The sequence below is a fragment of the Myxocyprinus asiaticus genome, chromosome 23, assembly GCF_019703515.2.
Source record: "Myxocyprinus asiaticus isolate MX2 ecotype Aquarium Trade chromosome 23, UBuf_Myxa_2, whole genome shotgun sequence".
Classification (NCBI taxonomy): domain Eukaryota; kingdom Metazoa; phylum Chordata; class Actinopteri; order Cypriniformes; family Catostomidae; genus Myxocyprinus; species Myxocyprinus asiaticus.
In genome coordinates, this window is record NC_059366.1 from 2,131,246 (window position 1) to 2,155,705 (window position 24,460).

General features: G+C 37.6%; 1 protein-coding gene across 2 annotated transcripts in view; it reads right to left on the bottom strand.

Annotated features, from left to right (window-relative positions):
* LOC127413604 (exportin-5) overlaps window positions 1-24,460 on the bottom strand; it is a 120,374-nt gene that overhangs the window by 89,370 nt on the left and 6,544 nt on the right. For both annotated transcript variants that reach the window (XM_051650871.1, XM_051650872.1), the window contains 12 exons: window positions 22,666-22,851; window positions 19,912-19,988; window positions 19,798-19,827; window positions 17,902-17,995; window positions 17,731-17,814; window positions 17,496-17,621; window positions 17,323-17,413; window positions 5,528-5,656; window positions 2,964-3,079; window positions 2,696-2,851; window positions 854-895; window positions 685-774 (listed from right to left, as the gene is read on the bottom strand). In XM_051650871.1, coding sequence (XP_051506831.1) covers window positions 685-774; window positions 854-895; window positions 2,696-2,851; window positions 2,964-3,079; window positions 5,528-5,656; window positions 17,323-17,413; window positions 17,496-17,621; window positions 17,731-17,814; window positions 17,902-17,995; window positions 19,798-19,827; window positions 19,912-19,988; window positions 22,666-22,851 — 1,221 coding nt within the window. The remainder of the gene's footprint in view (window positions 1-684; window positions 775-853; window positions 896-2,695; window positions 2,852-2,963; window positions 3,080-5,527; window positions 5,657-17,322; window positions 17,414-17,495; window positions 17,622-17,730; window positions 17,815-17,901; window positions 17,996-19,797; window positions 19,828-19,911; window positions 19,989-22,665; window positions 22,852-24,460) is intronic.

Consider the following 24,460-nt stretch of genomic DNA (forward strand, 5'->3'; position numbering starts at 1 on the left):
TCCATAAGATCAAAATCTGTACATTATTCCAAACTTTTGGCCCCCAGTGTATATCCAAATGTCTTTTTGAATGTGGTATTGATGTCTATGTTTTAGGGGAGGCGTGTTAGTTCTAATCTGATGCTGATGGAGAACACCTGCACACACGATCTCATGGGCACTAAGCACGTGCAGAGAGAAGGTTGCATTCGGCTGACAGATGGTTTTTGTTAGCTTGTTTGCTATTATTATACAATCCATGCCTTTCTGGTTAAATAAATTGTTTGTTTGAAACAGACCCATCACTCCCCTTGCTTTAGTAGTTCCTCCTAGAAGGTTCATAACAGTGGTTCAATAGATGTTTCAAATTTGAGTCTCCATGCAGAACATAACTGCAAAAATCACTTCAGATTGTTTCAGATTATCAAATTTCCATCGATTTTTTTAAGATCTGAAAATCACAATTTTGAAATTCCCTGATAATTCTAGGCTTTCCATGACTGTGGCAACCCTGTATAACATGTTTAATTTGGATAATTTTTGGCTGACATCATGAAATACTTCAACACTTCCTAAAACTGAAAAAGGATCGAGTTATATAATCCAGTTATAGTTTCCACTCATAAAGATCAGAACATATGTAAAATTAAATTGGATATTTTTTGTGGAGGACTTTATTCTGTGGACCTGTATACTATAACATACCAGCATTAAGTTGGAATAATCTCGACACATCCTAATGATGGAAGAACAGGCATGTCTTCTGACATTCTTCACAGCTCGTGTTCGAGGCACCTGAACACATTCACTGAACATTAACAAGAGGGTTTGATTACAGAATCATCCACATACGTTTATAAATGTGTTATCTTACCTTACAGTCTTCAACCAATTCAAATGTGATGGAAGGAAATATCTTTGGGGTAAAAAAAAAACAAAAAAACAAAAAAAAAAAACAGGCATCAGAGGGTGGTAGATATTTTCGTCTATAATGCCAACAGGGTCATTCCATGTCATTTCAACCAGAGGTCCCCAGCTCAATAATGTTTTGGAATAATTTCTTTTTTGGCAAAGAAATTATGAAAATGAAAGCATGATTTGTAGAGTTCTGATTTGGACCAAAATAATGGTCACCCCACCTTTACAAAATAAATTATTTCTCAACTGATTATAAAATATTGATCCATGAAATATAATATTTTGGCATATTTGCAGGTTTATTTTTCTTCTGAAAAAGTATAGACAAAAGAAAAACTATTTCAGTAAGGGAATATCTGGATGGTTTGACATGGAATAACAACACTAAGCATAAACATACTAAGGCTGGGTGATATGTAAGAAACCTTTTCATGATATTTAAAAAAAAATATTGCGACATCCGATTACATTGTCAACCCCCTATATAAACATAATACTACATGATGCAAGTAATAGGCCTAAGTAATACAAATAGAATTAAAAATATTTTTTAAAAATGATTTAACCCTGCACTGTGAGTGAAAGCATGCACGGTCTGATGTAAAATGAAACTATGGGTGCATGTCAATCAGCTCCCCAGTCAGGGGACTGATCAGGGAGTTGGCATTTTATGGGGCTGTCCAAATCAAAAATTGTTCCAGTGCACTGAAACGTTCGCTCCCTAAAAATTCCCAGAATGCACCGTAAAAACCAGGGAGCATCGTTGCTCCCTGATGTTCCATTACCAGAAATGTTCCATTACCAGAAACGTTGTCATGTCTTCGGAAGTCTTTCAAGTTGTTAGAAGACGAGCAAAAGCGTAAAACAATGAAGTCAAAGCCTCGCGCATCCCTAAATGCCTGTAACTTTTAAATAATTTGATCAGTATCTAAAAATGTATGTGCATAACAGCAATTGGGCTATTATTTGGTGTATCTGGCAACTTCCCAGCACCATGGTTTGTCATTTCCCAATATTTTCGATCATTGTCTGTCAGTGAATGTTGCAATCAGTATCAGGGTATTTGTCAGATATTGTCGATATCCCAGTCGGATTATAATTTTTCCCAGACTCCTACTAAACAAAAAACAACTAAGTAATACTGCTTTATAAGATTTGTGGGTTTAGATACAATAGCAGAGAGGACAGGGAAACTTGGGAAGAAGGTTGGGGAACTTGTCTCAAAAGTATGCGTGAAAAGTTTGCAAGCTATAAAACAATGTAACTGATTGCTCAGAAAAAAAAAAGTTAAGCAGGCAAAAGCAGACTCTCTCTTTTTCTCGTCAATATATTATTGCTGGTTTGGTTTACATTAGTAACACAGCAGGCAGTGGCAGGCCAGCTATGTGTATGTGAAATTAGTAAATTCCATGTGCTCTATTATGTTTTACCCAGAGTCAGTTATTAGAGCAAATTTGACAAACTGCAGAAGATCATTTCACATTGTTTTTGATCCCCCAAATCAAATACTCAACTTAAAATTTGACATCCCTAGTTACATTGAAGTAACATTGTCTGTCCAAAACGACACAACGAGTTTCCTTTAAGGAAAAAGCAGTGTCGGCATGACTATTTCAGCATGTGTGTAAAACACAAAGAAAAGCAATCACGTTTATGTTTTGCTATCAGCTGTGGCATGATGAACGAAAACAGTTCACATTTAGGTGTAAGCAACATGTTTGCTTTTCCATTTGATTTGATTTTGTTCCTGAAAATCTTCAATCATGCTTACACATTTATGGTAAACTATATACCTCACCTTAAAGAGTACTTGAGGCAGGAAGTGAGGTTGGTGTGTGACAAAGGGGAAAAGAGTGGATATGTTGGTGAGAATACAAGACAGAATGAGGGGATCTCTTGTGTCATAGTTTACAACCACCCGCAGCAACTCCAGACCCTCATCTATGGGCAGTTTCTACAGGAGACAAACACGTTCAACAAAGACAAGATATTACAGAGCTTTCTTGTACACTTTATATTACCCAACACTATAATAAAAACAGCAGTTGTTAGGAAATTGGTTGTACCTCCTTTTCAAGGATTTTGAATAGCTGTCCAAACACGCTCTCAGTAAAGAAAGTCATGGCGTCCCACTGCAGCGCTGAGGGGGACAGAGCGGAACATAGATGCTCTGCCATCTTAGCTTCAAAAGAGAACGATATGACAAATAATGTTTAATTTTTTTTCCATAACGTGCAACAACTGAAAAGATAATCAATCTCTGTGTTATGCATAAATGAAAAATTGTTCAACTCCACATATAAAAAATTATTGTAGAGGTGAAGACTGTATGGGTGTTTCCAGCCAAAGGTAAGTCTAGCTGCAATATAATAGGTTTCAACAGGCTTTCTCCAAACTTTAGTTTCAGACAGGGAAGAGAAATCTGCCATGGATTTGAAATAAAAACCGGCCCAAATGTTGTTGTAGCTGTGTGTCCAAAATAAATAAATAGAATTGTCTGATTCTTGGCCAAAAGGACACCTTTGTTATGTTAGCACTAAAATGTTGCTTCAATGTTCTTATTCAGTGAATTAAATTAACTTTTTTGCCCAACAGTCACAGCAGCTGGTGAAATGCCCAATTTTACCACTAATATTTGGAATTAGGAAATGTCTAAAAGTGAACCTGCAGAGTGATGCATTCATAATGTATGTAAAAGGCTAACTGCTCTGTGGACATACAGTGCATCCGTAAAGTATTCACAGCACTTCACTTTTTCCACATTTTGTTATGTTACAACCTTATTCCAAAATTGATTAAATTCATTATTTTCCTCAAAATTCTACAAACAATACCCCATAATGACAATGTGAAAGAAGTTTGTTTGAAATCTTTGCAATTAAAAAAAAAAAAAAATCACATGTACGTAAGTATTCACAGCCTTTACCATGACACTCAAAATTGAGCTCAGGTGCATCCTGTTTCCACTGACCATCCTTTAGATGTTTCTACAACTTGATTGGAGTCCACCTGTGGTAAATTCAGTTGACTGGACATGATTTGGAAAGACACACACCTGTCTATATAAAGTCCTACACTTAACAGTGCATGTCAGAGCACAAACCAAGCCATGAAGTCCAAGGAATTGTCTGTTACCTCCGAGACAGGATTGTATCGAGGCACAGATCTGGGGAAGGGTACAGAAACATTTCTGCAGCATTGAAGGTCCCAATGAGCACAGTGGCCTCCATCATCTGTAAATGGAAGAAGTTTGGAACCACCAGGACTCTTCCTAGAGCTGGCCGCCCGGCCAAACTGAGCAATCGGGGGAGAAGGGCCTTAGTCAGGGAGGTGACCAAGAACCCGATGGTCACTTTGACGGAGCTCCAGCGTTTCTCTGTGGAGTGAGGAGAACCTTCCAGAAGAACAACCATCTCTGCAGCACTCCACCAATCAGGCCTGTATGGTAGAGTGGCCAGACGGAAGCCACTCCTCAGTAAAAGGCACATGACAGCCCACCTGGAGTTTGCCAAAAGGCACCCGAAGGACTCTCAGATCATGAGAAACAAAATTCTCTGGTCTGATGAAACAAAGAACTGTTTCTCTGGTCTGATGAAACATCATGTCTGAAGGAAACCAGGCACCACTCATCACCTGGCCAATACCATCCCTACAGTGAAGCATGGTGGTGGCAGCGTCATGCTGTGGGGATGTTTTTCAGCGGCAGGAACTGGGAGACTAGTCAGGATCGAGGGAAAGATGAATGCAGTAATGTACAGAGACATCCTTGATGAAAACCTGCTCCAGAGCGCTCTGGACCTCAGACTGGGGCAAAGGTTCATCTTCCAACAGGACAACGACCCTAAGCACACAGCCAAGATAACAAAGGAGTGGCTCCGGGACAACTCTGTGAATGTCCTTGAGTGGCCCAGCCAGAGCCCAGACTTGAACCCAACTGAACATCTCTGGAGAGATCTGAAAATGGCTGTGCACCGACGCTCCCCATCCAACCTGATGGAGCTTGAGAGCTCCTGCAAAGAAGAATGGGAGAAACTGCCCAAAAATAGGTGTGCCAAGCTTGTAGCATCATACTCAAAAATACTTGAGGCTGTAATTGGTGCCAAAGGTGCTTCAACAAAGTATTGAGCAAAGGCTGTGAATACTTATGTACATGTGATTTTTTTTTTCCCGTTTTTATTTTTAATACATTTGCAAAGATTTCAAACAAACTTCTTTCACGTTGTCATTATGGGGTATTGTTTGTAGAATTTTGAGGAAAATAATGAATTTAATCCATTTTGGAATAAGGCTGTAACATAAAATGTGGAAAAAGTGAAGCACTGTGAATACTTTCCGGATGCACTGTAGAGCAAATTAAAATCAGACTCAGAGTCTAAAAAACTCTCAGAGAGTCTGAGATCATCTGCTTTGTCCACATAAGACTGCAAACTGTTTTCAGACCACTGACATAGAGACGAAAGAGTGAAAACACTACACATGTTCATGTTCTGTGAGAAGTATGCCACCATGTATGATTCTAGAAGATAATTGTTCAAAGTAGAATCACATTTCCAAAAACTGAACAAGCTTTTTTGCCAATGACAGAGATGAAAGTGTAAGTAAAATTAGAATATGCAGGAATAATACTCACCTGTTGTATTCCCAGTATCTATAGGTGTACTGATCTGATACTGTAGCCATTCACTAGCAATCTGGAAGCCCTCAAATGGGGCGATTTTACAAGCTAGACGAACAGCTTCCCCCTGCTGAGACCTGAAAGCTGCATACCACACATTAAGTTAAACAATAAAAAGAGTACTATGGACACTTTGTTAAATGTTTACTTACAAAATTCAATAAACTATGAAGTGTAAAACAGTCTGGAACAATCTTTTACAATCTTTTAACATCTGCAGCCACAATGGCCAAAGTCCAATTTGCCAATTTTTGTGCAGACTTTAGACACACCTTTCCTTGGACATGACATGGATTAAAAGCTATTTTTGATGTTTTTCTTGATATAAAAAAAAAAGAAAAAAAAAAAAAGAGAAAAAAAAAATGCAGATTGCAAAGAAAGTGATGTCACTGAAACAGGTCAATATAGTATTAATTGACACCTTTATTTGAATTTAGTCTAGTTCTAGTCACATTTTAGCTCTTATTTAATCCATTTTTTCCACCTCTAGATGGAACACAGCAAGTTTCATGTCAATCGGATGAGTCTGAAAAAGTAACTTTCTCAGAATATTCTAAATATCGGAAAATTGTCCAAGGAAGAGACTGAAAATCATATGGCCTCTAGGTTTAAGCACATTCAAGGATTCAGAAGACAAAATAATTACATTCTAGCCTGCCTATACAGTTCCTGAGTTCCAAGCAAAAGCGTAAATTTACTTATTACAGTGCTGTGGATGTCTTTGGCCAAAATACATTGAGAGCAACATCATAAGTACAAATACAATAGGGCAAGGGTCGGCAACCTTTCTGACATGAAGTGCCATTCTAATTTTCCTTGTTAAGCACCGTTACCCCCACATGTACAGTTGAAGTCAGAAGTTTACATACACTTAGGTTGAAGTCATTTAAACTCATTTTTTAACCACTCCACAGATTTAATATTAGCAAACTATAGTTTTGGCAAGTCATTTAGGACATCTACGTTGTGCATGGCATGAGTAATTTTTCCAACAATTGTTTACAGACAGATTGTTTCACTTTTAATTGACTATATCACAATTCCAGTGGGTCAGAAGTTTACATACGCTAAGTTAACTGTGCCTTTAAGCAGCTTGGAAAATTCCAGAAAGTTATGTCAAGCCTTTAGACAATTAGGTTCTGATAGGAGGTGTACTGAATTGGAGGTGTACCTGTGGATGTATTTTAAGGCTTACCTTCAAACTCAGAGTCTGGGGGTCGGAGATTTAACTTCTATTAAGAGATTATGGGAGAAAGATTTAAACTTGGTATTGGAGGAAGAAGTGTAGGCTAGGATTCTAAAAAATTTCAAGTCTGCATCTAGAGATGCAAGGGTGCGCCTCATGCAATTCAAGATTTTACACAGATTCTATTGGACTCCCTCTAGATTGTATAGGCTTGGTCTTAAAGACACACCCACCTGCTGGCAATGCCAATCAGAAGATGGTGACACAACCCATGTTTTTTGGTGGTGTGTTAATATCCAAGAATTTTGGTTGAAGGTTCAGAGTTTTATGTGTGATGTATTGGGCACTCAAATTTCATTTTTCCTCAGACTCTGTATTTTAGGAGATGGGGCAGTCATCAATATAGGAGATAAACACATAAAATAATGGGTTCTAACCAGCGTCATGATCAGTAGACAAATTGTTTTAAGTGGATGGAAGTCAGCTGGGGCGCCATAATTTCAAGAATGGTGCACGGAGATGGGGAGGATGGCGGCTTTCGAGGAAGCGTCATGTAGAAGGCTGGGGAGTTGGGATTCATTTGGTTGGAAATGGGGCAGATATTTGGCATTTTTGGAGGGCTCTCGGGGAGGGGCAGTGGAGAGCGAAGTTTAGTTTTATATCTGTGTGATTATTATATATTTTTCTGTTTTATGTATTTTTTGTGTGTGTGTGTCTATAATCATTTGTGACCACAGGGATGTTCTTGAGGGTCAGGGTGGGGTTAAATGTTGATTCTGTATATACATGTTTTGCTTTTCTTTGCTTTGCTATCTATATGAATCAAAAAATGTTAATCAGAAAGTTTGGACTAAGTCAGAAGTGACTTCTGAAATGTTATACCAATCGTACTTATGGCCTAAACCTAGTAAGAGTAGCTCCTTATAATAGTGCCATTAATAGTGATATAATAGTGATTGGCAGAATTCTCAGCTTCATCAAGGGGTGCACTATTGGGCATTAACATAAACTGTCTTCCAACAGTCTGTGTTCTCTTTCAGATCAACTACTGTCATGGTGGTGAAACAGACAGAAATCCTTTTTGAACAGGTAAAAAAAAAAAACAAAAAAAAAAAACAATATCGTCACCATTGTCTCGTGTCACCAGACCTTTGACTAATAACATAAGATCTGGTCCACATCAGAACCTATTCCTGCCAAGAATCACCCACTTAGACATGAACACACAATTTCTGACCAAAAAGGAAAGTGATCAACCACAGTTGTTTTATGTGCGTTTCAATTTGCTTACGTGCCAGGCGGGAAAACATGAAACAGATATACACATTAATATAACAGATAACACAATAATACACCAGTGCGGAAAAACTGAAACTACACGCAAGAATACACTTGGAATTTAGGATTTAATAGAAAATTATGTTGTCAGTAATGATGTTTTTGTGTCACCACGTCATTGTCAAATAACAAAGAGACATATGGTTATTATTTATCATGTTTAAAAAAATAAAATAATAAAAATAATAACAATTAATAATAAGAAGAAATGTCAAGAGCAGCACAAAAATCTGCTCACAACAGTCATCGATCTGACAAAAGCTTTTGATACCGTCAACAGAGAGGGACTAAATCTGGGTGCCAGAAAAATTAATTCGGATCGTTTGTCAATTTCATGATGACATGATGGCACGTGTCCTGGATGATGAAGATTATTCTGAAGCATTCCAAGTCACCAATGGCATCAAGCAAGGCTGTGTTCTTGCTCCGACACAGCCATGCTCTCAGATGCGTTCCACAACATAAGTGACAGGCTACACATCAAATACAGAGCCGATGGAAGACTATTCAACCCGAAAAGGCTGCAGGCTGTAACGAAAGTGACAGAGACAGAATTCCTCTTCGCTGATGACTGTGCATTGAATGCAGGCTCAGAGGAGAGTATGCAGTCAAGCATGGACAAGTTTTCAGAGGCATGCTCAACTTCGGACTCACCATCAATACCAAGAAGACTGAAGTCATGTTCCAGCCAACACCTGGTAGGCTGTACAAAGATCCATGCATCACAGTCAATGGGCAAAAACTCCAAGCAGTAGATAGCTATGCATACCTGGGCAGCATCCTCACAAGAACAGTAAGCATCGATGATGAAGTCAACAACAGGATTGCCAAGGCATGTGCAGCCTTTGGACAACAACGACAGACTGTCTGGGTCTACAGAGGTTTCAGCCTCAACACTAAGCTGAAAGAGTACCAAGCAATCATTCTGACGACTCTCCTTTATGGCTGCGAAACCTGGACTGTCTACTAGGGATGTGCGCTACGACTAATTTGACTGTCGTTTAAACGGAAGTTTTATAACCGACTAGTCTAAAGAGAAACCAACCTTCAGAAAACAGTATTAAAAAAAAAAAAAAAAGGAAAAAAAAAGTGTGACCCATTTAAAATACTTAATCTATTCCAAATCCGATGCTAAATTCCACTGAAAAGGGGCATTTATCTGCGACGTGCTCGCCTTGAATTATGATCATTGTACATTAAATATAGAACATGACACGCATTCACTGAATCAATGTTTGCGAATATGTAAAAGACTTATTTATTGAAAACAATTGAATGAATAGTGCAGGATCAATGGAACCATTAAAAGCCTGTTCTAAACGGAAATCACCAAGTAAAAGTTACTTAACATATTAAAACAGTCAGGACATTGTTGAAAATAATTAACAGGTAGACTAAGCCAAATCTATGAGAGAGAGAAAATGTGCTGAAAAGTTGCGTGTATTTCACGACGTGCAGTCGGGCATTAGCCATTGATCTAATATGACAGCTGTTCGGTGAAGAACGTTAACAAATAACAGTTTAAAAAAAAAAAAAAAAAAAAAGGTAGCTATAGGATAGAAAAAATATGCCTGTGATGTAGCCTACAATAAACCTAATGTATTCTAAACATGACATGCACACAGAATAAAAGATAGTTTAACACGTTAAGCAGTCGGTACCTCATTGAAAATAGCCTTCTTAATCAGCAAATTTAAAAAATTGCATACCTAGTCTAAAACAGTTATTTTCTAGGCTACTAACTCAAAAGCATTTTATTTTTTTTTTTATGAGTAAAATGAACACGTCGACATGGTCCGGTGAAAGACGGGACTTAACTCACCTAAGGTGGCTGTCCTGCGCTTGAAAAAGCCTGCTCAGCGGAAAATGCACAGATGTAAAGAAGACTCAAATGTGAAAACAACCTCAGGGACTTTCAAATATTTGGAAAGCCGATTCCCGCACCACCGAATTGATTTCATATCTACTTTGCTGAGTTTGCTTGTCTAGCGAGAGGACATTTTCCCGCGCACGCCACGAGTGAGAGAGGGAAGCAGCACATGCAGCCTGAGGTGAAATTAAACTCTGTATCTGCTCCAGATAACCCTCTTTTTTAAATAATATTTGTATTATTAATTCTATTTAAAATATGAAACATTAATATGACAGTAATTTAAGTGCAGCCTCTGTAAAAATATAAAGCCAAATGTAAATGTGTAAAACTTAGTTTAATGGGGGGAAATATTAACAGACTAGTAATTCCAGTGTCTACTAGCAGCATCTGAAGTGTTTAGTCGACTAGTCTCGCACATCCCTACTGTCTACAGTAGACACGCCAAACAGCTCAACCACTTTCACATGAGCAGTCTCTTACGGATCATGAAAATCAAGTGGCAGGACAAACTTCCAGACAATGAGGTGATACAGAAAGCTAGCTGCCTAAGTATTCATACAATTCTACAAAAATCCCAAGACATGGTCTTTCCATGTCAGATGAGCGCATTCCAAATCAGCTTCTATACAGCGAGCTGTGTGAGGGCAAGCAATCTATTGACCATTCAAAAGAAACACTTAAAAGGAAAGTTTCCCTGAAAAGCTTCCACATAGATATCAGTACCTGGGAAACTCAGGCTCTAGACCAGGGGTACTCAATAGGCAGACTCTGAAGGACATTTCAATCCGGACCGCGCTCTAAATCTTTGTGCTAGTTATCTGACACCTTGCTAAGTGATTGTGTAAGCATACGTGTATATGTGCGCAGAGAGGGAATAAAGCGCGTTCAGCGCTGGAGAGGAATATTTCTCTCTAGAGCGGGAATAAAAGTGCTTTCTCTCCCCACTATAGACATGAGGCACAGCATAAAGCCTAATCTACTGTAGGTACAAGTTGCAGGTGTGGTTATTTTAACATCAAAAACGTTAACATGGCGCCTTTGGACTATAACGTTTTTTCCCCCATCTAAATTTAGCTTTATTAATCAGCATGTTACGAGCCTTTCATAATAAACAAATTATGTACAGTGTTTTTTATCTGTCAAAAGGCCTCCTGTGTCCCATACATACAGTATATATAAATATTTACACAAAAACTGTACTGCTGTCATTCAGCATCAAAGCAAACTGTTGATCTAATCTTTGAATATTAATATCCAAGTGCCCTTAACTGAAGTCTTGAAATAGTTTAATCTTTCAGTAGAAAAGACCTCTTAGACCTCTTATGTATCTAAAAAAAAAAAAGATACATAATTTCCTAGCCTTATACAGTTGAAGTCAGAAGTTTACATACACCTAATACATTTAAACTCAGTTTTAAATTCATTAAACTCACAATTACTGACACTTAATTGTACAATACATTCCCTATCTTAGATCAGTAAGGACCACTTTTTTATTTTAAGAATGTGAAATGTCAGAACAATAGTACATAGAATGATTTATTTCAGCTTTTATTTCTTTCATCACATTCCCAGTGGGTCAGAAGTTAACATACACTTTGTTAGAATTTGGTAGCATTGCCTTTCAATTGTTTAACTTGGGTCAAACTTTTTGGATAGCCTTCCACATGCTTCTCACAATACGTTACTAGAATTTTGGCCCATTCCTCCAGACAGAACTAGTGTAACTGAGTCAGGTTTGTAGGCCTCCTTGCTCGCACACACTTTTTCAGTTCTGCCCACAAATTTTCTATCGGATTGAGGTCAGGGCTTTGTGATGGCCACTCCAATACCTTGACTTTGTTGTCCTTAAGCCATTTTGCCACAGGTATGCTTGGGGTCACTGTCCATTTGGAAGACCCATTTGCGGCCGACCTTTAACTACCTGGCTGATGTCTTGAGATATCCACATCCTTTTCTTTCCTCATGATGCCATCTATTTTGTGAAGTTCACCAGTCCCTCCTGCAGCAAAGCACCCCCACAACATGATGCTGCCACCCCCCTATTTCACGGTTGGGATGGTGTTCTTCGGCTTGCAAGCCTCACCCTTTTCCCTCCAAACATAACGATGGTCATTATGGCCAGAAAGTTCCACTTTTGTTTCATCAGGGCAGAGGAAATTTCTCTAAAAAGATCTTTTTCCCCATGTGCACTTGCAAACTGTAGTTTATGGCGGTTTTGGAGGGGTGGCTTCTTCCTTGTTGGGCAGCCTTTCAGGTTATTTCGATATAGGACTCATTTTACTGTGGATACAGATACTTGTCTACCCGTTTCCTCCAGGATCTTCACAAGGTCCTTTGCTGTTGTTCTGGGATTGATTTGCACTTTTCGCACCCAAGTACGTTTATCTCTAGGAGACAGAATGCGTCTCCTTCCTGAGCGGTATGATGGCTTCCTGGTTCCATGGTGTTTATACTTGCATACTATTGTTTATACAGATGACCGTGGTACCCTTCAGGTGTTTGGAAATTGCTCCAAAGGATGAACCAGATTTGTGGAGGTCCAGTTTTTTTTTTCTTCTCTGAGGTCTTGGCTAATTTCCTTAGATTTTCCCATGATGTCAAGCAACTAGGCAATGAGCTTACTTAATGTAAACTTCTGACCCACTGGAATTGTGATAGTCAATTAAAAGTGAATCAATCTGTCTGTAAACAATTGTTGGAAAAATTACTCGTGCCATGCACAAAGTAGATGTCCTAAACGAACTGCCAAAACTATAGTTTGCTAATATAAAATCTGAGGAGTGATTAAAAAATTAGTTTTAATGACTTCAACCTAAGTGTATTTAAACTTGACTTCAACTGTAACTACTGACACCATGTAAGCTACATATTATTATCCTTTGCTGGGAAGGAAATGTAGAGAACAGACCTCTTGGAACTTTAATTGAGTACCCCTGCTCTAGACCATCCTTCCTGGCAAAGCAGAGTCCATGCAGGAGCTACTGCAGCAGAAAAAAAAAAAAAACAGAATAGCTGAAGCTCAGAGAAAGCGTAATGCATGCAAGGAAAGAGCCAATGTCACCTCTACCACTGGACAAACACACACATGCCATTATTTGTGGGAGAGACTTCCGTGCTCGGATTGGACTGATAATCCATCTCTGGACACAAAGGCTACTGATCGAGAAATGCCCGTGGTCATCATCACCCACGATAGACGAACAACAACAACATATTATTTATCATGTTTTAGTCCGTCATTAATTTTTTAAAAGGGTGTTTTAAGTTGAAGTCGGCATGAATCGGAAATTGCAACCGACTTTACTTCCATATTGTGATGTATTTTCCAAGTTAAAAAAATGTTATGGACTAGTTTTTATCCATTGGCTGTTAATTGGAATGTGAAAAGTAGAAATTGCATATAGGAATGGAGGCAGACCTGAATGCGAGTTTGCAGTCAACACACAGACACACACACACACACTTTCCATCGTGCCCCACTGACTTGAAAACAAAATGGTGGTGATCTAACTGGCAAAAATCCATAACCAGTCCACAATCACACACAGCACATCACAGTCTTTGCTTACAACGAGGCTGGAGCCATTGTGCAAAACTGAATAAAAACTGGCTTAATATGTGTGTAATATACATACATACATACATACATACATACATACATACACACACACACACACACACACACACACACACACACACACACACACACACACACACACACACACACACACACACACACACACACACACACACAGGCTGCCAAAAGTTTGGAATAATGTACAGATTTTGCTGTTTCGGAAGGAAATTGGTACTTTAATTCACCAAAGTGGCATTCAACTGATCACAAAGTATAGTCAGGACATTACTGATGTTAAAAACAGCACCATCACCATTTAAAAAAAGTAATTTTTGATCAAATCTAGACAGGCCCCATTTCAAGCAGCCATCACTCCAACACCTTATCCTTGAGTAATCATGCTAAATTGCTAATTTGGTACTAGAAAATCACTTGCTATTATATCAAACACAGCTGAAAGCTTTTGGTTCATTAAATGAAGCTTAACATTGTCTTTGTGTTGCCTCAGTATGCAATAGGCTGGCATGTCTTAAGGTCAATATTAGGTCAAAATTCTGATTCTAAAAAAATGGCAAAAAAGAAACAGTTTTCTCTAGAAACTCGTCAGTCAATCATTGTTTTGAGGAATGAAGGCTATACAATGCTTGAAATCGCCAAAAAAAACTGAAGATTTCAAAGGTGTACACTACAGTCTTCAAAGACAAAGTACAACTGGCTCTAACAAGGACATAAAGAGATGTGGATGGCCAGATGTACAACTAAACAAGAGGATAAGTACATCAGAGACTCTAGTTTGAGAAATAGACGCATCACATGTCCTCAGCTGAGAGCTTCATTGAATTCTACCCACTCAACACCAGTTTCATGTACAACAGTAAAGAGAAAACTCAGGGGTGCAGGCCTTATGGGAAGAATTACAAAGAAAAAGCCACTTGTGAAACAGAAAAAAACAAAAAGAAAAGGTTAGAGTGGGCAAAGAAACGCAGACATTGGACAACAGATAACTAGAAGAGAGTGTTATGGATCTTAACCCCATGGAGCTTTTGTGGGATCAGCTAGACTGTAAGGTGCGTGAGAAGTGCCCGACAAGACAGCCACATCTATGGCAAGTGCAACAGGAAGCGTGGGGTGAAATGTCACCTGAATATCTGAACAAACTGACAGCTAGAATGCCAAGGATTTGCAAAGCTGTCATTGCTGCACATGGAGGATTTTTTGATGAGAACTCTTTGAAGTAGTTTAAGAAGTTCTGAACATTTTTTTCAAATTGTAATGGAAATTTTTCACGTTATTAATGTACTGACTATACATTGTAATCAGCTGAATGCCACTTTGGTGAATAAAAGTACCAATTTATTTCCATAAGAATTTTTTTTTACATTATTCCAAATTTTGGCCGTGTGGTGTACAGTGGTGTGAATAAGTGTTTGCCCCCTTCCTGATTTCTTATTTTTTTGCATGTTTGTCACACTTAAATGTTGCAGATCATCAAACAAGTTTAAATATTAGACAAAGATAACACAAGTAAACACAAAATGCAGTTTTTAAATGAAGGTTGTTATTATTAAGGGAAAACAAAATCCAAACCTACATGGCCCTGTGTGAAAAAGTGATTGCCCCCTAAACCTAATGACTGGTTGGGCCACCCTTAGCAGCAACAACTGCAATCAAGCGTTTGTGATAACTTGCAATGAGTCTTTTACAGCGCTGTGGAGGAATTTTGGCCCACTCATCTTTGCAGAATTGTTGTAATTCAGCCACATTGGAGGGTTTTCGAGCATGAACTGCCTTTTTAAGGTCATGCCACAGCATCTCAATAGGATTCAGGTCAGGACTTTGACTAGGCCACTCCAAAGTCTTCATTTTGTTTTTCTTCAGCCATTCAGAGGTGGACTTGCTGGCGTGTTTTGGATCATTGTCCTGCTGCAGAACCCAAGTTCGCTTCAGCTTGAGGTCACGAACAGATGGCCGGACATTCTCCTTCAGGATTTTTTGGTAGACAGCAGAATTCATGGTTCCATTTATCACAGCAGTCTTCCAGGTCCTGAAGCAGCAAAACAGCCCCAGACCATCACACTACCACCACCATATTTTACTGTTGGTATGATGTTCTTTTTCTGAAATGCGGTGTTACTTTTACGCCAGATGTAATGGGACACACACCTTCCAAAAAGTTCAACTTTTGTCTCGTCAGTCCACAGAGTATTTTCCCAAAAGTCTTGGGGATCATCAAGATGTTTTCTGGCAAAAATGAGACGAGCCTTAATGTTCTTTTTGCTCAGCAGTGGTTTTCGTCTTGGAACTCTGCCATGCAGGCCATTTTTGCCCAGTCTCTTTCTTATGGTGGAATCATGAACACTGACCTTAACTGAGGCAAGTGAGGCCTGCAGTTCTTTGGATGTTGTTGTGGGGTCTTTTGTGACCTCTTGGATGAGTCGTCGCTGCGCTCTTGGGGTAATTTTGGTCGGCCGGCCACTCCTGGGAAGGTTCACCACTGTTCCATGTTTTCGCCATTTGTGGATAATGGCTCTCACTGTGGTTCTCTGGAGTCCCAAAGCTTTAGAAATGGCTTTATAACCTTTTCCAGACTGATAGATCTCAATTACTTTCTTTCTCATTTGTTCCTGAATTTCTTTGGATCTAGGCATGATGTCTAGCTTTTGAAGATCTTTTGGTCTGCTTCACTTTGTCAGGCAGGTCCTATTTAAGTGATTTCTTGATTGAGAACAGGTGTGGCAGTAATCAGGCCTGGGTGTGACTAAAGAAATTGAACTCAGGTGTGATAAACCACAGTTATGTTTTAACAGGTGGGGCAAACACTTTTTCACACAGGGCCATGTAGGTTTGGATTTTGTTTTCCCTTAATAATAACAACCTTCATTTAAAAACTGCATTTTGTGTTTACTTGTTATCTTTGACTAATATTTAAACTTGTTTGATGATCTGCAACATTTAAGTGTGACAAACATGCAAAAAAATAAGAAATCAGGAAGGGGACAAACACTTTTTCACACCACTGTGTGTGTATATATATATATATATATATATATATATATATATATATATATATATATATATATATATACATATACATACATACATACACACACGCACACACACACACACAACCGGTCAAAAGTTTTAAAACACATTCATTATTATAATTTTTATTCACATTTTAGAATAATAGTAAACTCATCAAAACTATGGAATAACATAAATGGAACTATGGGAATTATGTTGTGACTAAACAAAATCCAAAATAAATCAAAACTATATTATATTTTAGCATCTTCAAAGTAGTCACCCTTTGCCTAGAATTTGCAGACATGTACTCTTGACATTTTCTCAACCAACTTCTTGAGGTATCACCCTGGGATGCTTTTTAAACAGTATTGAAGGAGTTCCCATCTATGTTGGGCACTTATTGGCTGTTTTTCTTTATTATTTGGTCCAAGTCATCAATTTCAAAAAAAAATTGTTTTAAATTACATTTTAGTTTTATAATTAAATTAATATGGTGGCACAATTATATTTTTGTCTACAAAACTAATTTCAAACATTTAAGCATACGCCTTCATATCAAACGATATTTAAGATCATGAGAATCATTTCAGTCAAGTGTTTCAAAATGTTTGACCGGTAGAGTGTGTGTGTGTGTGTATGTATATGTGTGTGTATATATAAAATAACAAATGTGCATGGATGAATTGTTCACAATAAGACCAGTAACATGCATTAATAAAATAAATAAAATAAACATCATAACTTACAATTAAAGAAGGAGTTGAAATCTTCATCACAGTCAAAGTCCACTCTGGAGAATTCACAGGCTGGGCTATCATTCTTGGAGGGAAATCCAGACTGTAAAGGGCAGAAAAAGCAACTGAATATGTATAATAGTAATTATCTGGGAAGTTCTGCATTAGAGATACACAGTACTTACTTTCACAAGATTCATCCTTGCCACTCTTAAATATTTTGTTGTCATTTGTGTGATGTCAGGATCCTTCGATAGAATCTCATGACGGAACAGGTTTCCCCATGTGCTTTGGGTGGAAGACCGTAGAAACTGTTTGTAACAAAAGGAAGACTATTTTAGAAAAAATGTGAATTAAAAATAAATAAATAAAACCTCCAATCACCTATGAGTTCACCAAATGGCTATAATGCTTTTCAACCTGGCTGGGATGGGTAGTGAAGGCAAGGAGAGCTTCCATAAATTTATTCAGGTTAACAGGAACTTTCACTTCAATATCTGAACCCTAAAGAGGAACAAAAACAACTGCATCATCTTCTAAGAGGAAAATAACAATAAGTAAGTAAAAGTGATGCTTAAGATATCAGCTCACCACTAGAGAGCAGAGCTGGCTGCTCAGGGCACAGAGAACCTGACACAGCCTCTTTAAAAAAGTGTATCTTCTTTCCACAATCCCATTTGATGATCTGAATTGGAAAAAGACAGACAAGTTTTTCCATCTTGAAAACAAGCTGCATATGCAATATACACACACACACACACACACACACACACACACACACACACTGGTGGCCAAACATTTGGAATAATGTACAGATTTTGCCGTTTTGAAGGAAATTGGTACTTTAATTCACCAAAGTGGCATTCAACTGATCACAAAGTATCAGTAGTCAGGACATTACTGATGTAAAAAACAGCACGATGACTATTTGAAAAAAAGTCATTTATCAATCTAGACAGGCCCCATTTCCAGCAGCCATCACTCCAACACCTTATCCTTGAGTAATCATGCCAAATTGCGAATTTGGTACTAGAAAATCACTTGCCATTATATCAAACACAGCTGAAAGCTATTTGGTTCATTAAATTAAGCTAAACATTGTCACTGACTTTGTTTTTGAGTTGCCACAGTATGCAATAGACTGGCATATCTTAAGGTCAATATTAGGTCAAAAATGGCAAAAAAAAGAAACAGCTTTCTCTAGAAACTCATCAGTTAATCATTGTTTTGAGGAATGAAGGATATACAATGCTTGAAATTGCCAAAAAAACTGAAGATTTCATACAAAGGTGTCCATTACAGTCTTCAAAGACAAAGGACAACTGGCTCTAACAAGAACAGAATGAAATGTGGAAGGCCAGATGTACAACTAAACAAGAGGATAAGTACATCAGAGTCACTAGTTTGAGAAATAGATGCCTCACATGTCCTCAACTGACAGCTTCATTGAATTCTTCCCACTGGCCTTATGGGAAGAATTGCAAAGAAAAAACCACTTTTGAAACAGAAAAAAAAAGGTTAGAGTGGGCAAACAAAAATAGGCTGGCATGTCTTAAGGTCAATATTAGGTCAAAATTCTGATTCTAAAAAATGGCAAAAAAGAAACAGTTTTCTCTAGAAACTCATCAGTCAATCATTGTTTTGAGGAATGAAGGCTATACAATGCTTGAAATTACCAAAAAAACTGAAGATTTCATACAAAGGTGTCCACTACAGTCTTCAAAGACAAAGTACAACTGGCTCTAACAAGGACATAAAGAGATGTGGATGGCCAGATGTATAACTAAACAAGAGGATAATTACATCAGAGACTCTAGTATGAGAAATAGACGCATCACATGTCCTCAAATGAGAGCTTCATTGAATTCTACCCGCTCAACACCAGTTTCATGTACAACAGTAAAGAGAAGACTCAGGGGTGCAGGCCTTATGGGAAGAATTGCAAAGAAAAAGCCACTTTTAAAACAGAAAAAAACAAAAAGAAAAGGTTAGAGTGGGCAAAGAAACAGACATTGGACAACAGATAGTTGGAAAAGAGTGTTATGGATCTTAACTCCATTGAGCTTTTGTGGGATCAGCTAGAATGTAAGGTGCGTGAGAAGTGCCCGACAAGACAGCCACATCTATGGCAAGTTCTACATGAAGCATGGGGTGAAATGTCAGAAATGTATCTGGACAAACTGACAGCTAGAATGCCAAGCTGTCATTGCTGCATGTGGAGGATTTTTTGATGAGAACTCTTTGAAGTAGTTCAAGAAGTTCTGAACATTTATTTCAAATTGTAATAGTAATTTTTCATGTTATTAATGTCCTGACTATACACTGTGATCAGCTGAATGCCACTTTGGTGAATAAAAGTACCAATTTCTTTCCATAAGAGCTAAATCTGTACATTATTCCAAACTTTTGGCCACCAGTGTATATATTTGTATTTTTTTTCCCATTATTTTAAACTAAGCTAGGTGGTTAGTGGAAATCTACACTCACTGGTTACATAGACCTTCCCCATCCGCAGATCTATATTAAAACAAAATGTAAACAACTGTTAGCACTCATCAAAACAGTATCCAGGCACTTGAGTAATCTGAGCAATATACTCACTGAGCAGCAGAGAGGATGCAATTCATGGCGACTTCTTCAAAGAGTACCATGAGGGGCTTCCTCTCCTCTAACTTGCCCTGTGGAGGTCCACAATATCATTGAACAAAAACACTGCACTCCCCTGACCACTCCAACAAACATAAACAAACCCTTTCCATAAAATGAATTATAGCACTACAACTACTATCACAGCCTTTTAATTAACATGTTTGATGGCTTAACCATAACTTCACATAATTTAGTGCCGCTTCCTTACTGGTATAGTACACCATGTTATAGAGCTGTTCAGCCTTGACGTCAATTCGAAGACAACCCCAGAAGGCTAGATCGCCATGGGTTCCCTATGGAATTTCCTATGGCTTTTGTAATGGCAGTTTTAGATTTATTAATAAAATAAGGTCTGTGGTGAAAATTACTTAAAGATACTTTATTTATATTTGTTCTACAACATAAATTAAACACTTTCATAACTCAGTTGTGAATTTTGTGTAATTTATGTTGAAAAACAAAACTTCCAAGTATCTTTAAGTAATTTTCACCACAGACCTTATTTCACAAATAAATCCAAAACTGACATTATAAAAACCCATAGGATAATCCCACTGTAAAAAATTTAACTTCCATTTTGTCAGGCAAACTCTATTTTAAAAGCTGATTGAACTATCAAATGTAGAAAAAGTTGAGATTACTTAAATCAGTAAGTTCAACTTTTATGCCTTTCAGTGTGATCAACTTAAAATTTTAAACAGCAAGAACATACAATGTCAAGTTTTGTCTTGAAGGTAGAAATTGCAGGCTTTTGAGCATGCTCAATCTGATCACTTAGAAAGCCAATTGTGGCAGAATAATTCCATCTGCTTATCATTGCTACTAGTGTGCAACCACTGCTAGTTTGGCTTGATCATTTGACAAGGAATATTTTCTTATTTAATGTAATTTACTGATGATATGTAAATATTGATTCGTGACATTTTGGTCAGAATATTGGATTGCCGTATTGACCTTAACAGTTGACAACAATGTACTATTGTGCAGTAAATATACTGCATAGGATTGTCTATTTAGTGGATTTTCTGTAGAAACTTTGTGAACGTCAGTGCAGTGCAAACTTCATGTTTACTGTAATGAGTCAGTTAAGGCCAGGGCTCCCACAGACATAGACAATCATTAATTATTAGCCAATTTAAAATGTGTGATTTTGATTCTTAAAAATATTCTCCAGTAGTCGTGGTAAAGTCCTGAAAATTCATGGGTCAAAAGATTTGTAAATTTTATATTGTTGCATCTGTCACTGAGCATGCCAATTGGAGAAGCAATTTGTGTGGAGGCAATACCCATAATCCTTTGTGGTTAAATGTATTTATGTGTCTTTGGTCAAAGCATGGCGACATACGTACGAGTACATGTAACTTATTATTGTTTAGAATTAATACAGTCGATGCTTCTTGTTTTTGGGATTTAGTGTTTTAATGATGTCTTGTTGTAAAAAGTTGTTTTATTTTAAGTCACCATCAGGGTAATTAGTGCTTGGTTTAGTGAAGTTTCTTCAGTTTTCAAGTTGAGTGGTGATTACCAACACTGCTATTTAAGTCAGCCTAACTAAACAGTATTTTAGTGGGGCTGACACATGACATTTAGTGGAAATTAAAAGCTGCTTAAAGAATTTTGTTGAACTTGGGTGAACATGTAGAAATCACTGTTATTTCTGAGTGTGTTGGACTTAATGTATTTAGTTAACTGAAAGCACGGACAAACTTCAGTTGTTATGTTGACAAGGGAACCCATGGCTAATTATCTTTCAAGTTTTTGGACTACAAACTGATCAGCTCTATTAATTCAGGAAGAACATGCTCTCTCTGTATAAAGCCACTGGAAAGGTCTTCCAAAAGCGGCGGAGCATACATTGACTTTAATTTTTCAATTGTCGAACACAGTACATCCTTTTATAGAAAGTTTAAATTATTTTATTTGTTATTAAAATTAAATTAACAGGTTAAAGTGACTGTAATAAAATGTGTTTATGTATGAGCCACAAGTGGTAAAATAGTACCAAAAGCATTAAAGTGAAATATCAATTGTGTGATCTTGGGCAATTTCAACCTCTTTTCACTCCTCTCATTATTTAGCCTTTTCTTTGCTCCACTTAAATATTTTCTATTCATCTTTCAGGATTTATGTCATTTAGAAAATGAAACTAGTGGGCTACAGTAAGTCAACAGCAACAGCCATTAGACGAATCAGTAAACATTCAACAGTTATTTGTTTTTTAAAGTTAATTTCAGAACTCCTGATGTGTGTGTGGGTAACAGCAATTAAATGCCAATTGGACTCCAATAACAGCAATAAGTTGCATAAAAATAACTAAAATACATTTGGCTAAATTTCAGAAGAGCAGTTGAAGAGAGTTTTTATTATGTAAACTCAGAAGTGACTCAATTTCAAATCAAGACATATTTATTTGTATAGAACTTTTCACATCACGCATTGTTTCAAAGCAGATAAACTTTTGCTGTTACAGAAAATAATTCTGTTATGTCTTAAGTCCTCATTGAGCTGTTCTATTTGTATTACAAGACAGAAACAGCATGAAAAAACAGTTCCCTCAATGCAAATATTAGTTATCTACAGTATGTGTAGTGCAAGTCTTGTTTTATGTGAATAAAACATATAAATAATTAAGTGTCTATGAATTACATCTCGAATTGACTGTGGAAGTGCATGTAGATGCAGTGTCCTTTTTATTTGATTACTCACTTTCCTACTAATGGCAATGAGCAGACACTCTGCAGCCTCCAACTGAAGCTCAGGTTCACTCAGCAACAGACACAAGATCTCCAAAAGATGGCAGTTATCATTAGTGATGTGGCCCAGAGCAACCCAGTCGGTGTAGCCAGCCAGAGTGTTAAGAGTGGACACAGCAACTCTCCAGTGAGCTTTTGTCTGCAGGTAAAAGCAAGAAAAGTATGAAAGCCATAGGCGTCATTTACAGTGGGGACAGGTGGGACATGTCCATGTCCATCACTTTTTGACATGGCCAGTTCTGTCCCCACCGCTTTAAAAAAAAAGCTTGCATTAGGGTCCAATACAGTGGAAATAGCTACAGAAAAATGGAAATAGAAACCCCAGCTTCTTCAGCAAAAGTTTACATTTCATTCTTGTGTATTGTAAGGAGTGGCTGTCTGTATGTTATGAGTGCTTTAGTTGCAGACCGTGACAGCAGTACATGACGTACAGAAGCAATCTTGATTTAATCAACTAAAAAGCTTTTTTGAGACAAAAGTATTCACGCTAGACCAATCAGTCACGCTTTCTGATTACTTGTTGATCCATGTATTTCTCCACTGATGGGTTGACAGTGCCCAAGTGAGGGACCATGTAGGGATAAAGTTAGATGTTCAATATTTATTTGGGCATAGACCCTTCTCCAGCTCCAAGATCTATGCTGGGCTAAAGGTCACTTAGCGTGGGCCGAACAGTTGGCACTAACAGGAACCAGAAACAGGTGCCAGTAACAATCGCACAGCAGCAAACGTGCCCAATATGAAAACCACCTTAGATTACGCTGGTACATCAATTATTCAGTAGCTTGATATACTGTTTACAAAAGGTATTCAATTAAAGTTCCATAAGTTTCAGCCTCCAAATTTCCTTCCTAGCAAAGGTCTAGACAAATCACAACTTAATTTGAGAAGTAAAAATGGCTGGTACCGCAATGGAATGATAAAATAAGCAATGTGCATTTTCTGGTTGGCTGCTATTATACTTTGTAAAAGAAAGATATAATACATTTTAAATAGTCAAAACGGTCTCTCCAAAACAGCTACTTGGCCAGTATATACACCAAGGCCTTAACTAAAAGAATGGGGGCCCAGAGACACAGTAAAAGCTGAGGGTGAGAGATCTTCTACTGAAAGAATATAAAGTTTTGATTTCAGTTTATCAATCAAATGCACTTTGATATGAATATTAAAAAGAAATGTAATGCACTACCAACTAAAAAAAAAAAAAGCCATAACAGTGCAGCATACTGCTTGCTATTTTTGAATGGTCTGACTGTCAAATATTCTAATTGTTTGTTCTCATTATAAACAACTGACAACTCCATACTAATTCTTTAGGCCTATTAGTAATTTTAGAGTGTGGTTGTCTCTTAACGTCATACCAGATACAATGCCATCTCTAAATTAATTTCACAATTTTTACAAATGTTCCATTTGTTTATTATGAAAGGCTGGTAACATGCATTTAAAAAAAAAAAAAACTAAGCTACATTTACTAGGACAACTGATTATACTCTAAAGGCACTCTGGCAGCATGCTAATTTGTCCTATCACAAAACTTGTTTTCATGGCTCAGCTGAACCATAAGTGTCAGACTGGCTGTCAGACAATTGAAGATAGTTTCACTCTGAGCGTTTTAAATGGTCATCAAGAATGACTATTTATCCAAACAGTAAATGCTTATTTGTAATTATCTGATTGCGTGCATAACCAAATTAATATTCAAAAGCGTCACCATTTTGTGACGTCGCAAGCAGCACATCTGCGCA